The sequence below is a fragment of the Heptranchias perlo genome, chromosome 19, assembly GCF_035084215.1.
Source record: "Heptranchias perlo isolate sHepPer1 chromosome 19, sHepPer1.hap1, whole genome shotgun sequence".
NCBI classification, from domain to species: Eukaryota; Metazoa; Chordata; class Chondrichthyes; order Hexanchiformes; family Hexanchidae; genus Heptranchias; species Heptranchias perlo.
Window position 1 is genome coordinate 37,773,334 of NC_090343.1, and position 16,451 is coordinate 37,789,784.

A 16,451-nucleotide genomic window follows, 5' to 3' on the forward strand; every position below is an offset into this window, starting at 1 on the left:
CAATTCTGGTCAATAAAATACATGTTTCCCAAGGAAAATTCGGTAGCAGTGAGCAAAAGAACAGACAGAAGCAGATATTTTAAAATTCTGTTGAGCAGAAACTGGGTTTCTATTTGATTAGAGAATAGATCCTAATGAAAAACCGGGGATGAGTTAACGTGTCATTTATTCTAACGACGTTGCTTTCCTGTACGGTGTCTCAGCTTTGTTAAATATTAACACTCTCTACAAGGGCTCGCACTGTGCTACTGTTGACCTGAGTGACAGAAGTGGTCCTCCAACATGTCCTATAGCCTTTCGTGTTTATAAGTGCTACAGACGTCATTGTGAATGTTTTACTTCACCTCAACTAAACATTGTTCTTGCCAAAAAAGTCCACGGCAGCTTGTTTACATTTTCACAATTAAATGTAGTGCAAACAGGGATTGTAAGCAGTAAGTTGATATATCCTTTACAAGTAAACACTAATTTCTATCTCTCCGGTGCTTTATCCGATGTGCATAGACAACACAGTTATATTAAAGGCCAGGAAGCAGCTGTATTTTCTTCTTTCTTTGATGTAATATTAAACTAAAATTACCCATCATAAGCATTCCATGCACACTACAGCCCTTCTGGGGAATCATTTGACGCTCTAAAAGTTGCTACAGACTTTAGTTCCTGCTCCTCAATCTCCCACCAACAAAACCCCATTTGTTCAAGACATTACTCGGAACATTATACGGGTAAAATGGTCAAGGAATGAAAGATAGAGTGACTTCAATACCCACTGAAAATTCAGATTAAAAAGATCACAGGCATGGTGCTCTTTTGTTTATTGGTGTCAGATAGGGACAGCCTAACATCACTATACTTCCACTTTCACTCCTCATCCATCTAGCCTTTACTCAGCATCTTCCACAGCACCAAGGCCCAGATCACCAAGTATCTAGCTAACCTGTAACATGCATTTCAACTCGACACTGCAAAGCCAGAGCAGATAATGGAAGCAGTAATTACACTGAACAAATGGTGAGGGGCACTGATGAGCAGAAACACAAGATTGAAAACATAATCCCTTCTATACAAGTATGGAGGATTACCTGGAAGGTACAGACATTAAACTGTTTATTCAATACCTTCCCCTCAAAAGCTTTGAAGAATTAATTTGAAAAGTGAAGTAATCTATAAAATCAGCTGCCAAAGAAAAAAAATTGAACTGCAGTAGGATTTCATCCGAATAAACACATTCATATTTAAGAAGACGCACAACACCCAGTTATAGTCCAACAGCTTTATTTGAAATCACAAGCTTTCGGAGCTTTGCTCCTTCGTCAGGTGAAGTGAATAGATGCATAAAGGCACAGCATATATGGTCAGATAACATTGCCTGGTGATTAAAGATAATCTTTCTAACTGCCCTTTATCACACCTCGGCAGAGAGATAATCACAGCAATCAAAGGAGTGAATGGTGTTCAAACAGGTTAGTCAGGGAAACATTATATCCAAGAATACTGAGGTGGGGTCACAAGGGGTCAAATGTAGCAGATGCTGGGGTTTGTATCAAAAATAGATAACTTTTTTTTGCTGGAAATCGCAGCAGACCATACATAGATGCGGCCGGACCTGCTGCGATTTCCAGCAAAAAAAAAGTTATCTGTTTTTAATACAAACCCCAGCATCTGCTACATTTGACCCCTTGTGACCCCACCTCAGTATTCTTGGATGTAATGTTTCCCTGACTAACCTGTTTGAACACCATTCACTCCTTTGATTGCTGTGATTATCTCTCTGCCGAGGTGTGATAAAGGGCAGTTAGAAAGATTATCTGTAGTCACCAGGCATTGTTCTCTGACCATATATGCTGTGCCTATATGCATCTCTTCATTTCACCTGACGAAGGAGCAAAGCTCCGAAAGCTTGTGATTTCAAATAAAGCTGTTGGACTATAACCGGCTGTTGTGCGTCTCCTTACATTTGTCCACCCCAGTCCATCACCGGCATCTCCACATCATGGCCACATTCATATTGACTGTGAAAAGGATCAAACTCATGTGTAATACTAGATCCCTCACATACTAAATTTCTGATCTCAGCCTTAGTGCTATGAAAGATCTAGGCATTTCCCCACTAAGTAGCAATGAAAATTGAAATGATAGTCATTGCAGGCTTCTGCGCTCTTCCTGATGATCCATTTCTTGGATTAGGTCACCAATCCATCTTTTTGGTTAGGCATGTTGCTAAGAAAATCCAAGAAATAGGATGTACTGTAAATACTTTAAAAAGACTGTTACCCTCAATAGAAAAATACTTATGCAATATTGATTTCCTACCATCAAGAATGGCTAGCCAGTAAATATTATACTGCACAGCATTTAGAACACATGCTAGAAACACACGGTGATAGGAACTGAGTAGTTCATTAGTCGACAGTAGTAAACTATTCCTCCTTGTCCTCCTCGACCTCTCTGCAGCCTTTGGTATGGTCGATCACACCATCCTTCTCCAACACCTCTCCTCTGTTGTCCAGCTGAGTGGAACTGCCCTTGCTTCATTCTACTCTTACCTATCTAATTGTAGACAGAGCATCTCCAGCAATGGCTTCTCTTCCCGCCCCCACACCATTACCTGTGATGTCCCCCAAGGATCTATCCTTAGACCCCCTTCTCTTCCTCATCTACATGCTGCTTCTTGATGACATCATCTGAAGACATGGCATCAGATTCCATATCTACACTGACGATATCCAGCTCTACCTCTCTACCACCTTTCTCGATCCATTCACTGCCTCTGTGTTGTCAGCCTGCTTCTCCGACATCCAGTCCTGGATGAGCCACTGTTTTCTCCTTTAAACATTGGGAAGTCAAAAGCCAGCATCTTCGGCACCTGCCACAAACTCCATATCCTTGCCACCAATTCCATCTTCCTCCTTGGCCACTGTCTCAGGTTGAAGCCACCTATTCGCAATCTCAGTGTCGTATTTGACCCCAAGTTGAACTTTTGGTTCCACCATTGGTAGCTGTGCCTTCAGCCATCTAAACTATAAGCTCTTGAATTCTCTCCCTTAAACTCTCCTCCTTTCCACCTCTCTGTCCTCCTTTAAGGCCCTGCTTAAAACTATTTGACCAAGTTTTTAGTCATCCCTCATAATATCTCCTTCTTTGGCTCAGTGTCAATTTTTTTATGATTACGATTCCATGAAATACCTTGGGACATTTTTCTACATTAACGGCGCTATATAAATGCAAGTTGTTTTTGTCAATATTTCCAATACTCTAGAGAAGATGAGTCAAAGTTTTAGAGTGCAGCAAGTGAATTACAAGAAAGAGCCCAAAGACCAGACCTTATGTGTCCCAATGGTGGAGCAAATGAAGTGGGATATGTACCAAAGGCCAAAGTTGGAGGAAAGCAGAGTTCTCGGAGGGGTGTATGACTGGAGAAAGTTGCAGAGAAAGGGAGGGGAGAGGCCATGATGAGATTTGAACTTGGACTGAAACTGTGCTTCAAAACATTAAGTGAGATTTGATTTTACAGTTACTCACAAAGGTAAGTTCAGTTAAGGCAAGTCGTTCAGCTCATTTAGCTTATCCTTCGAAAGAAGCCTATGATCCTCCCATCGTAGCATTTAACCACCTCATGAATGATTCCAAGGTTTTTGCAGCATTGCATTACACAGAAAACCACTCCAAATATTTATCACTGTTTGTATGATGAAGTGCTTCCTGACATCAATCCTGAACTTGTGTTTGTACTGATTTGTATCTATGTCCCTTTATCCTGTAGTCATGACTTAACTTAAAACAATGTTCTGGATTACCTTTTCTATTCTGCTTACTAGCTTATACACCTTTACACATACCCTTCTTATTCATGTCCTTTCAAGACTGAAGAATACCAATTTTTCTAGCTTTTGCTTATAATTCAGCCTTAATACTAAGATAATACTTCCAGGATGTAGTATGCTAAATATTTTGATTTCATCTTCAATTTCAACCCATTCACATCCTTAAAGGCTTGTTCTTTGATAACATAATTATATTAGAAAATTTTCTTCCTGCTATGTTTAACCTCTACAGTTAGGCTCATTTCCATTTCCCTCTCTACCCCTCTGACTGCCTTTTTACATTTTTTGATGGTTCCTGCATTAGTCCTTTTGGTTTCCTTCATATCTTTCTCTACATCTCTCTACATCTACATCTAGAGATGTTTTTCATATTTAGTTCACTTTATATTGTCTTGTTTATCCATTTACAGTCATCTTTGTTTAGTCTGTGTTTCCTAAGCCTTGGAATGTATCATTCTGCATGCTCAATAGTATGTCTTTAAAGGTATTCCACTTGTCTTCATCTGTGGTTTTCTTGTACATTACCGTTTAGTCAATTTACTTAAGATGTTTCTTTATTCCCCTGAAATTAATATTAATGTTATTCCAAAATATTACACTACAGTAAAAAGAAATGGATTTATGCACGATAGAAACTGATTATAACTTGTTCAGAGCTGATCGTAATTGGGCTCTCTTAGATTGAAAATAAATGTTTTGCATTCAGGTAATTCATGTAACAGGACATATTTGCTTTCCTTGAAAAAAAGTTAACAAGCTGGCAAATATTTTCAGTAATAACAGTGGCTTTGCACTGTATATTTTTTCTGAGAAAGACTTCTTACTGTAATTAACAAATAAATAAATTACAACACAGCAGAGTTCAAAAGCACAAAGTGACAAACACAGTGCTCATTAGGCCTGAGTTATATTTCCTATTATAAAGCTGCTGCACCATGGTTCTTGACTTTCTCATGCTCTATTTTATGCTCCGTTCACTATATTACATATCTCACTGTAGAAGATAAAATGTTTGTCTCCCAGCTGTGATGTTACACTGCAAGTTGAGCACACACATCCATTATTGCAGAATTACCACGATACAGGATTATCGATGTTGAATTCAGACAGAAAAGCAGATTTGTAGCTCTATCAACACATGGTTCAATTGAGTCAATACAGCAAGAGGATTTTCAACATGTCACTAGTTGATCCCAAGATAAGGAAAGTAAGAAAAGGCCCCAAGACTTACATAATTGTGTTTTCTTTCTCTTCAAGGCAGAAGGCAAAGATTCATGGGTAACCTGTTCCATCATGTTTCCAACATTGATTAGTTGGCTTTTCTGCATCTGCATGACAGTTCCTCTAGCATTGAGGAATTGGATGTCAATAAACCACTTCTGAAGATTTGTACCTTGAACTAGGGACAAACAAGATGGCTGTTGTAGGGCATCTAGGAATCTGAACTTTACATATCAGTGAGAGGGATTGAATTATTTCTATCCAAAGCTGGTGCATTTTAGAGCATTTCAAGTAAATATATATGAAAATGCCAATATTACTTTCACTGCTCCAGCATGTATTGGTTTCAAAGAGTTCCACACTATGAAATATCACAGTAGACTGCTTCCTCTTCTTACCAAGGATGGCACAGTTGAAATCAAGTTAGTTAATGGATTTGCCATATGAGTAATCTGATAGGTTAAATAATGTGTTGCCTCTGCCTGGAAACCAGCCTATCTGTCTCCATGAAAATACATATACAGTACAAGGTCACCATATTAATGCATCTGTCCTTGATTTCAACAGTGCTGCTGTGGTAGGACAGCAAACCCATCTCACTTCCCTTACAAGAAAATGATCCTGCTTAAAAATACACTGTATGAGTAATAGGTATTACAGTTGGAAAATACCATACAAAAGGCAAACTGAAATATATTTGCATATATAGCATTGCATACAAAATCAAGAAAGTGATGATGGATCTGTACAGAACATTGGTTAGGCCATGACTGGAGTATTATGAGCAGTTTTAAGTACCCCATCATAGATAAGGTATCAGAGGGCTGTATTCACTGGAGCAGAAAAGTTAAAGAGGAATCTAATAGAAGTGTTCAAACAGATGAAATGGTTAGAAAGTGACAATAGTAAAAGATTATCTCCACTGATTGGTGATTCAGTAACTAGAAGCTTTTACTACAGGAAACACTGGGATATGGACTGCTTTACCTTAAAAAACTATTAAAGTTGAACACATTTAAGAACACTTGAAGAAGAAAGATATTAAAGACATAGGCAAAGAGCAGGGAAATAGGATTCAACAGGGGGATGTGGATAGCTTTGACTGGGTGGGTGGGGGGCTAGCATTGACACAGACACGATAGGTTGATAGGTCTCCTTCTGTGCTGAAATTTCAATGATATGTATATCTGGGTATATAGTATGTAATTTCTCATTGACAGTATAGCATCAAAAATCTGCCCAGACTGCTAAAGGTGAAGATTGCAAAGGACATAAGCTTTAATTTTCTTACCTTTAAGTGGTAGTTTCAAAACGTTGTTCAGATTTTTAACATATACATAACTTCTGTTGTATAGATTTGATTAAAATTACAGAAGTTATTTAAATTCCCTGGACTTAATAATTTTTCTCATACCAGAGATATCTATTGATGGTGAACAGGGTCAGCTTGCCTGGTTGAAAATGCAGAAGACCTTTTAAGAGTTTTATCATTTGAGAATTCACCTGGTCAATCCTGCATTACCATTGATTATATGAATGTATGCTTACTGGTTAGATCTATGGTTAACTACATCACCTTTACTCACAGAGTTACAATTCACAATTTCCTTTTGAAGTGTGCATCCTATGAACTTTCCAAAATTATATTGCTCTCTTGTACAGTCACAGCAGACCCTCCACATGATGTTGTCTTTTGTAGCTATTCAAAATATGTCTTATAATCAGGGTGTGGCTTCATGTGGTTATTCTAGTAGAGGAAAATTTGCATAGTATCTATTTATATGAGAGATAGCATAAAACAGTGTTATAATGAAGGAACAATTGCATTTTATCAGGCAACAAAATAGAATGTCTCTTTTACCAATGTTTCAAAGGCTCTTCTTATTAAGGGTTGGTGTCAGCAGTGGCTCAGTGGTAGCACTCTCGTTTCTGAGTCAGAAGGTTGTGAGTTCACAGTCCCACTCCAGAAACTTGAGCACAAAATCTAGGCTGACACTCCAGTGCAGTACTGAGGAAGTGCTGCATTGTCGGAGGTCCCATCTTTTGGATGAGATATTAAACCAAGGCCCCGTCTGCCCCCTCAGGTGGACATAAAAGGTGTAATGGCACTATTACGAAGAAGAGCAGTACAGTACTTCCCGGTGTCCTGGCCAATATTTAACCCTCAATTAGCAGCACTAAAAAAAACCCAGATTATCTGATCACTATCACGTTGCTGTGTATGGGAGCTTGCTGTGTGCAAATTGGCTGCCGCATTTCCTACATTACAACAGTGACTGCGCTTCAAAAGTACTTCATTGGCTGTAAAATACTTTGGGATATCCCGAGGTCATGAAAGGCGCTATATAAGTGCATGCCTTTTCTCTTTTACATGTTGTATCATTACTCAACAGTATCTCGCTCATTGCTGTAAATTGAATATCAAATTTGATTTGTGTTCCACCAGCTTATGATTCTTCTGAATTTTTTTTTAGTAAATTGCTGGATACAATAGGGTATTTTTTCCCTGCGCTTTAAGAATGTCCTAACTATAGCTTTTCTCAGAGAGGTTAAATATCAACTGACCAGAAGTGATTTTTTTTGTATGTTTTGAATTATCCATGTTGAATATTGCCTGTAGAAAGCTGGTGGTTAGTATCCTTGGTTCTGGTGCTGGGTAAGAGAACAACACTAACATTTGAAATAAATTACAACTCTCCCATCCTGACACTGAATCAGTTACAGATTCTGGAAACGTGATGTTGCGATCTTTGAGAGGCTTATGGATAAACATCAAGGCACAAGAGATCATGTCTGTTTATTTTAGATTCCTTTTTGATGGCATTTTTAAATTCTCCATGTCATGCTCCAGCACAGGAATGAGCAGTTCACAGTTACTTTGTACAATCCCCCCTTCTTTGGAGATGAGAATATACATTAGGAATTGCTGAATATAGAATGCAATCCTTGTGTGAGGAAGACCTGATAAGTCATGAGTGTACAAATAAGTTGTTAAGTTTTGTCTCATGAATGGAACATTTTCAGGATTCTGCAGTTTCCCATTAAGTAATGTACTTATAGCACTCAAGGTAATTACTGTTTTAAAATTAATTAATATAAATTGCATTACATTCATTTTTACTAAGGGCTACTACAAGCGTGGAGGTTTCTTTAATCCTTCTGAATAGGTTGTGCAAGCTGCTATTGTGTCTCTATCATCTTGAGGTTTTAGCTCTCAGACCTGATATATGTTAAACAATTAGAAAAAACGATTCTGACCGTTGCATTAAATTCTGTAATGTGGTTTCTCTCCCTACGATAGCTAAACTCCCATTCCAACATCTACTTTACATTTTTCTTTCCTCATATTGGGTAATGGAGCTAAAACTTCATCCTATATTCTTGAACTAGATTGTAACATGCTTTATTTTGGATTGTGATAGTCACCCTAAATTTAATTATTTATCCCTACTGAACAGATTTTAAGGAGCATAGTAGATGAGCCATTGATGACTTGTTAATTATTTATAAGTGTTGTGCTGGTTATCTGCCTACAGAGGGAGGTAAAGGCCATACGGTTAAATTGGTTGGTTAATACATCAGATGAACACAGGAATTAAATGACACAATAGGTTAGTCCACTGTTCCTTCACCTCTGTGACGTAGATTTCAATTCAAAAGGATGTTGTTGTCCATAAATACATCATCACATTAAAAAAGATGATGCAGATATATTTTAATCTTAGAATAAAAGTGGTCTGTACCCATTAAGAAATTTATTTGTTCAGGTATAAGATCTAAAAATGCTATTGAAGTAAGGACATTGGGGGGAAGGTTTCCTTTGCTATGTGTAATGAATTTATAAACCCATTTATGATTTTGTGGCACATAGCAACAGTGGATATCTCCCCCCAGTATGATAAAACTAAGCCATGCCTACATGCATTTATGGACAATTGGACCAATCCGTTATATTAACTCGCATGAATTAATCGATCATTTCAATTGATACTTTTAGTTACTCCACATCACATAAGTGATCCAAAATATAAGAATGAAATGGGCAAAATCAGTATGTAGCTGAAAAAAGTACATTCTTTGTATGAGTAAAACAGAGCAATCATTTCCCATTTCTCTTTTTCCGTGATTCGTGGCAGACCTTTGAAGTCTAGTTAAAAGGGACTTCCATCAAATATTTGCAGAAAATTGCAAATAAAAATGACTGACATTTGAAGGTTTGCGAGAGGCACACAACACATAACAGACATTTTTGTAAAGCAGTGAGTAAAGCATCGACAGTAAACAGAACTGACTTGGACAAAATGAAACCAAATTAACACAGTGTGCAACTTTATTCCACGCAGAAATGAATTCCACACCAACATTAACATTGCTTTTCTGCTCAATTGATAACCTTTGAATAACAGAATTTACTCTGCTGTATGGACCTCTATATCATTTATCATAGAGCTTTGTGAAGAGTACTGCAAATGTCTAAAGTATATAATATCCACTTTCTCTGTTACATGACAATATCAATTTCAAAGGATCATAGTACAAATTTGTTCTATAAGTGAAAATAAGTGTACAGTTTCTCAATTTATTTACTGAACTGTAATATAATCATTATCTGAAATCTACATTAAAATTACAATGAGAATGTTTCAGAAGATCTTTCACCAGTCTGCTACTTGTTTGTAAACACATATACTAGTAGAGCTCCATAAATAATATAATACTTAGCACTTAATCACAGAGCATTCAGCAGTCTTGGCACCACACTCGGCAATACTTTTCCTGAACCCCTCTCCCTTGCTGCCTCTCTTTCCTCTTACAAAAGCTTTCTCAATACCTAACTCTTTGGGTCATCAACCCTAACTCTTCTTCTATTGCTGCTCAGTATCTGTGAAGCACTTTGGAAAGCTTTATTGCATTAAAGGTACAATTTTAATGGAAGTTATTGTGGTTTTACTACAGATGATTCATACTGTGTGCTATAGATATGCCTATTGGTTTGAATTCCATATATCACATGATATTTGGGCAGCCCAGTGATATATTCTAGCCTAAGGTTGGCCATACTATTGACAAGCATTATATTTAAGGCTGTCAAATTAAATATTTCAGTTCCAGTAATATTTCACAGGCTTGAGTGTTTGGAATTTATTTATGTATAAAAAAGATTCATTACTTCATGCTTTCTGCATCAAACCATCTTTTCCGTTAGATGGATCATATATAATGGCATAAAATACCACAGAATAACAGACCTTTACAATATTTTGTTAATTAAAATAATATATTTCAAAAACTCCCTTAAAATACTTTTTTTTATTGCTCCAGCACTACATCCAGATGCCCTATGCCTCATTTAGTTTAATGCCAGTTTTCTAAGGGAAAAACAATACCGTTGTGATATGTTCCATTAAACTTTCTATTATTTCATTTTTGATTTGGAAGCACGTAAAGAAAATGATTGATTTAGAACAAACTTTGCTCAAATATGAGGTTAAACAATTGTTATTTCTTCCCCAAAAATGTAAACCTTTGAAAAGATATTTGACGTATCTGGGGAGAAAAAAAAGCATTGTTTAAACCACACAGCTTTAAGAAATGATGTTGAGTCTTGTGCCATGAATGGATAGTAAAATATTTTGTAATGAACTATCTGTCCCTACAATGCAAAGAGTTAAAGTGGTCTCTTTCTAATCTGACCTCTCAGCTTCAGCTTGTGTTATCGATGCACTGTTCATTTGTTCTTCCTTCATCAGCAGGGGGCATCCTCACTTTGCCATTAAACACCACAATCTATCTGCCCCCTGCCTAATAATAATAAAAATAAAGAAAAACAGAACAGGAGGAGAAGGATTTGAAGCAGATTTTAATTATACCTTCCAGTTTTATGAAATATGTTAAATCTTATCTTTCAAAATGCATATTGAATTTTTAATACTAAATATCACTGCTAGTAAATGAAAAATACTTTTAGAATCCTTACATTTTTTGCATTTTTAAGCATGTTTTAGGGCAGTCAAGATGATGAATGAAATTTTCTTCATCCAGTGAAAACAACAAGCACTCTCTGGCCAGGTCTAATAGATAGAGTGTGGAGCTTCCCTGAGTAATGAGGTGTGTAGTACACACTAACATAATGCTATGGGCGGCTTTGGGCACATAAGTTCCTATTGTGAGTTGGATTTAACCTACTCTGATTCATATAACCTTATGCTAGGCAGCGGAGAAAGATAAAGGGAATACTGTTGCATTCAATTTGCAAAAGGGTTATTCAGCTTTTATCACTTGTAATACCTAATGGCATAAATTAATCTTTCAATTTAACAAAATTTGAAAAACAAATTCAAAAAGATATACCTCTTATGATATGGTGTGTTGTCTGGTTTTTCACCTCTCCGAGGAGATTACATGGCTTCAGGTGAGTAGGGAGTGCATAGGGGATCACAATTATATGGGACAGGCTGGATGGACCAGTGGGTGTTTTCCTGTCCATTATTTACGTATGTTCGTATGTTAGGAAAAGGTTTAAATGTTCAACTCTGGAAAGATGTGCTATAAAATTCATCATAAACAAAATAGTGTATCTGTTTTATTTGGCTTTGACAATGGAGGGTCCAAAATAGGCTACAGTATTTATATATAATATGGTTTTAATGAAAGATGTTTCAGATACAAACAAATGCTTTGGACCTCCTAAACAAAGTGGATTCCAACAAATGGAGTTTGGTGCATGTTGAACATGATTCCACGGAACAAAACTATTATTTTAACATTCAATACAATGGATAGGGTTCAAAAAGAAGCAGAGGTTTGGGTATGAAAAATGGGAGCAGTGGAGGATGCTGTTTTGCGGTTGGTTTGTTCCAATAAAAGGAATGTCACCAAATTACTTCTGACTTCTGCCGTCCTTGATCTAGAAGTAGTTAGGACTATTTTGAAATGTGATGTTCCTTTAATTACTATATTATCATTGATCGTGCTGACAAAGGGAGCTTCATAAGTTTTTGATGCAGTTTTGAAATGTCACTTGTTCCTGAAGGGTTTAACTAATTACCTATTTAATCACATTGTTAAACTCATTTTAAACACATGAGTTTGATTTTTTTGCTTTGACATTGCCTCTCACTTAAAATGCATGCTTGAATCTAAATCATTACAGTTTACTTAAATGATTAAATACAATCTTATCAACTCACACCTTAATTTGTCACTATAACACGGTGCTTAAGTATTCATACTGAATTTCCTTGCCCTTGTTGACTGATCTAGTCTCTAGTTTAATGTATTATTTCCTAAGAAAACTACACCTTAAATTGTGCTAATTTTAATCATTTTGAACAGCAATGTTTCTTAGTTACATATTATATATTATTGTTCCTAGTCACTCCACAGCACATAGAAGTTCCCAGCAGTGATCTGAAGAGTCATGGGTTTGTTTGGATTGTAGCATTTTTACAGCTTAGCTACTAAAAAGAATAGATTTTATTTTAAAGTGCTATCTCACAAAACAAAATTATACAAAACAAATATTAATATTAGCCCTAATTCTGTTGGTTGTGAGTCATAATATCCAACTGAAACAATCACAACATTATTTCCCCCTCTAAGAGCGGGGTCTAGTACAGCTGTTATTATATGCTGAGGTAGTGTTGTGAATAGTTCGTCATGTCTGTTATATTAAACTTTCTATTTTATGTGTTGATCTAACTGAATTACATTTATCTCAGATCTGTGAATGTTTATAGACTTGCTTCTATTGGTTCTGATGTTAAATGTTTAATAATCCCAGCTATTGGTAACTGAAGAATAGCACCAGTACTGTATCTACTGAAAGTAGAACTGACAGAGTTAGTACCCTCAGAATTCATCATATGAACTGGAAGATCCAGTATATAGCCATAATCTTTTTAATACACGTTCAATGGTAAAAATAGGGAAAAAATGCACCTAGGAACTGTATTAACCCTTAGACAACTCGGAGACAAACTTTAAAAAAAATACAACTGAATTCACACACAGTATACAAAAAGCCTCAAGAAAATTCCTGATATAAGCAGTGTTACTGTCTGATTGCATCCCTCAGAGTCAGAACTGATACAATGAGACGTATTGTATGTAAACTGCTTATAAGCGCATGCTCATCTATTCCAACTTAAGATCCCCTTGTACTTACTGAATTAATATTCTATTGAAGTTTAATTATAACAATGGCAAAATGCAAAACAAATAGTGAGCTCAATGGTCATTCGCTGTAAACTACAAAACGTATTATTCCGGACGTTGCACAGAATGCTTCATCGGTTTTCACAGGGTTAATCATATTTGGAAATACATAGAATACAATAGAACTACAGCATGGGATAAATGGAGTACACACGGACACACAAAGATGCTGAGAGTAGAGTGCTTATTAATTATATATATTCCACAGTTTCCACTCTTAACCACATCCTGTGCTAAAAAGCTAATGGGAGCAAGAAGTTTTAATCCTAAATAAAATCCAACATTTTGATTTGATTATTCTGTTTTCTGTCTGATGGAACACAACAATTATAACAACAAAAATAGCATTTCAATAGCGGGGTGGTAGCCTCAATCCAGACTTTCACCTACCTTGTAATCTGGAGACATTGCTTCATATAAATAAATAAATAAAGATAGATTGAATCGCGCAGTGCAACCCCCTGTATAGAAATAGTCTTCAAATGTTACCATAAACCCAGCCTCAATTCATAAAGAACATATTTATTGGTAACAGTAGAAACTTTAATTTGCATTTCGTGGCTAGGATGAAAAATAAACACTATGAAAGAATAAGACACAATGCCTGCGCCTGGTAATTCAAAGTGCAAAGGCATCCTTCCCGGCTGCTCGTATTTAACCTGCTCTATCAGAATAGCCAAGTGCTGATTCTCACCTTGTGAAGAAGCACAGAGTTGGACATAGAGCCCCAGGTAATGCAAAGCTCCCACAATCGCTCCAAACATCCCCATCTTGTCTGCAGCGCTGTGTTTCTCGCATCAGTCGGGTTTGGTGTTGTTAGAAATCCGGTCTCGAGTCTGAGAAAATTGCCGCTCAAACAGCTCGATCGCTCAGCCGATCTGATGTGAGCTGATCTATCCGAGCTGCTGCCTCTGCGGTACTTCACGCTGGGGCGGAGGAGGCGCTCAGAACAGGGCTGTGCTGAGCACGTGGGCGTCTGATCACCGCGCGGAGCAATTCACTCAAGACTTAGTCTATTTTTTGTTTTTTTACTTTGTAATAACTTCAGAGACACTGCTCACAAGATCAAACATTTTTGATGCAGAACATTGTAATCCCTAATGACATATGCACATGTCTTATCTGTCACACATTGACCAAAGTAAGTTCTCTTTGGGATTTAGTGAGCTCCAAGATGTTGACAAGCTACTCCATCGCCCAAGGCAGGCTCGGTAATTCAGTAGTTGTCTGTGATAGTCCAGGATGCCCTTGATTGCTTGGCTCATTGATGGGCTCTAGAGGGGTAGATCTGGGGGCTGAGATTCCACCCCCCTCAGGCTCAGATAACCCTGCAAATCAACGCATCAAATCATAGGGTGGCCATAGGAAGCTTACCAGTTCTCTGAGTAGGTGAGATCAGCACTGTGAGGTAGTTAAACAGCAGAAGGACCTCTACCCACGCTCTGAGGTCCTTAATCTTAACTCTTGCCAACCTGTATTTACATTCTCTGGGCTTAGGTAAGTGGGTGTATCCCTGTGAGAAGAGAGTGAATACTCCATATTAGGCAAACTGAAAATCTGCTTATGATCAGAGTAGTTTGGTTTGGTGACACTTAAACGTGGTGACATGTTGCCCAGTTGATATCAGACAACTAGCTGCACTAAAGACTTGTGTTGATAGGTCTTGCATTTATATAGCGCCTTTCATAATCTCAAGAAGTCCCAAAGCGCTTTACAGTCAATTAGGTACTTTTGAAGTGTAGTCACTGTTGCAATGTAGGAAACTCCACAGCCAATTTGCCACAGCAAGGTCCCACAAACAGCAATGTGATAATGTTTTAGTGGTGTTGGTTGAGGTATTAATGTTGGCCATGACAATCTAGAACTCCCTTTCTCTTCAAATAATGCCCTGGGTCTTTTATGAGAGGGCAAACTGTACCTCCGACAATGCAGCACTCCCTCAGTGCTGTACTGAAGTGTCAGACTGGATTATATGCTCAAGTCTCTGGAGTGGGACTTGAACCCACAACCTTCTGACTCAGAGATACCATGGCTGACACCTATCAAACTAATAACGTATCCAGGCGTGTCAATCTGAATACTTTCTAACACATTCACTGCAAATTATACTACTTGAGAAAAGAATGGCAAATATGTGCATTTACATTGTTGGTTTAATGTATACAAAACAGGAACAACACCGCCAAGTCCTCGCCTAATTCCTTCCTACCGGCACAATTTTGTATTTATATAAAAATCACTTACTTTGTGACATACATTGTCGATGAACGAATAGCCCTGATTCTTCTGTATTTTCCCCATGATTACTATTATAACTTTTAAACAGCTCTTGGTCATAGATTTTCCAGCTCAATGGAGCTCGTAGGGGATCTCAGAGCGTTTGTCAGTCCATCAGATAGCTGTATTTTTTCGATATTTGTTGACTTACTATTACTTGTTTCTTTTGTTGTACGCTAATTACAAATTTCTACAGTGAAAACACCATTTCCCTGTCGGTATCTGACACTGTCCTTCAGAAACAAAAGCAGAACGTGATGGAAAACCACAGCATGTCAGCCACAATATGGGGAGAGAAAGGACAGGTCAACTTTTCGGGCTGGGTCCTTCTTCAGAATGGCATTTTCTGTTTTTGTTTCCAACATTTATAGTTTAAAAAAATTTGTACTGTCTTTCAGAATGAAGCCAGGAGAGCCCAGGTTTGCAACATTTGCAAGGGTCGAGGGGGGGGGGGGGTCTCCACACTGAAAGTTTAAAATACACTGCTGTTTTTGAAATGCGAACTGTGTGTAACAGTTACTTCATTTCATGCCCTAAAACTTTCTTTAACTTGTATTTTTTTGAAGGGGTAGAGGCCAGCAACAGCACAATAGAATCAGTAATCTTCATTCGTTAAGCATGCGTCAACATTACAATTAACTTAATGATAATGATTATCAGAATTAACAATAACAATTATAATTGCTCTGTTCATAACATATACCAATTAGGGTGATTGCATATTAATGAACACTACCGTTGGCTGAGTGCTCGCAATGCTATGAAACGACGTTAAAAACCTCGTTACTCTACCTGCGAAACACAGGTCAGCACTGACACTTACAACAACTGCTCGTATTCAGGCTTGCATAAATAAGACTGATCCGGTTGTGTGACTCGGGAAGCATCAGTGCTTCCATCAGAGCTGTTAGA

The 16,451-nt window shown here is 37.4% G+C and overlaps 1 protein-coding gene across 1 annotated transcript in view; it reads right to left on the bottom strand.

The window, feature by feature from the left end:
- Positions 1-14,032, bottom strand: part of LOC137335488 (V-set and transmembrane domain-containing protein 2-like protein) — a 50,139-nt gene extending 36,107 nt beyond the window's left edge. The window contains exon 1 of the mRNA XM_068000833.1: positions 13,957-14,032. Coding sequence (XP_067856934.1) covers positions 13,957-14,032 — 76 coding nt within the window. The remainder of the gene's footprint in view (positions 1-13,956) is intronic.
- Between the last annotated feature and the right edge of the window lie 2,419 nt (positions 14,033-16,451).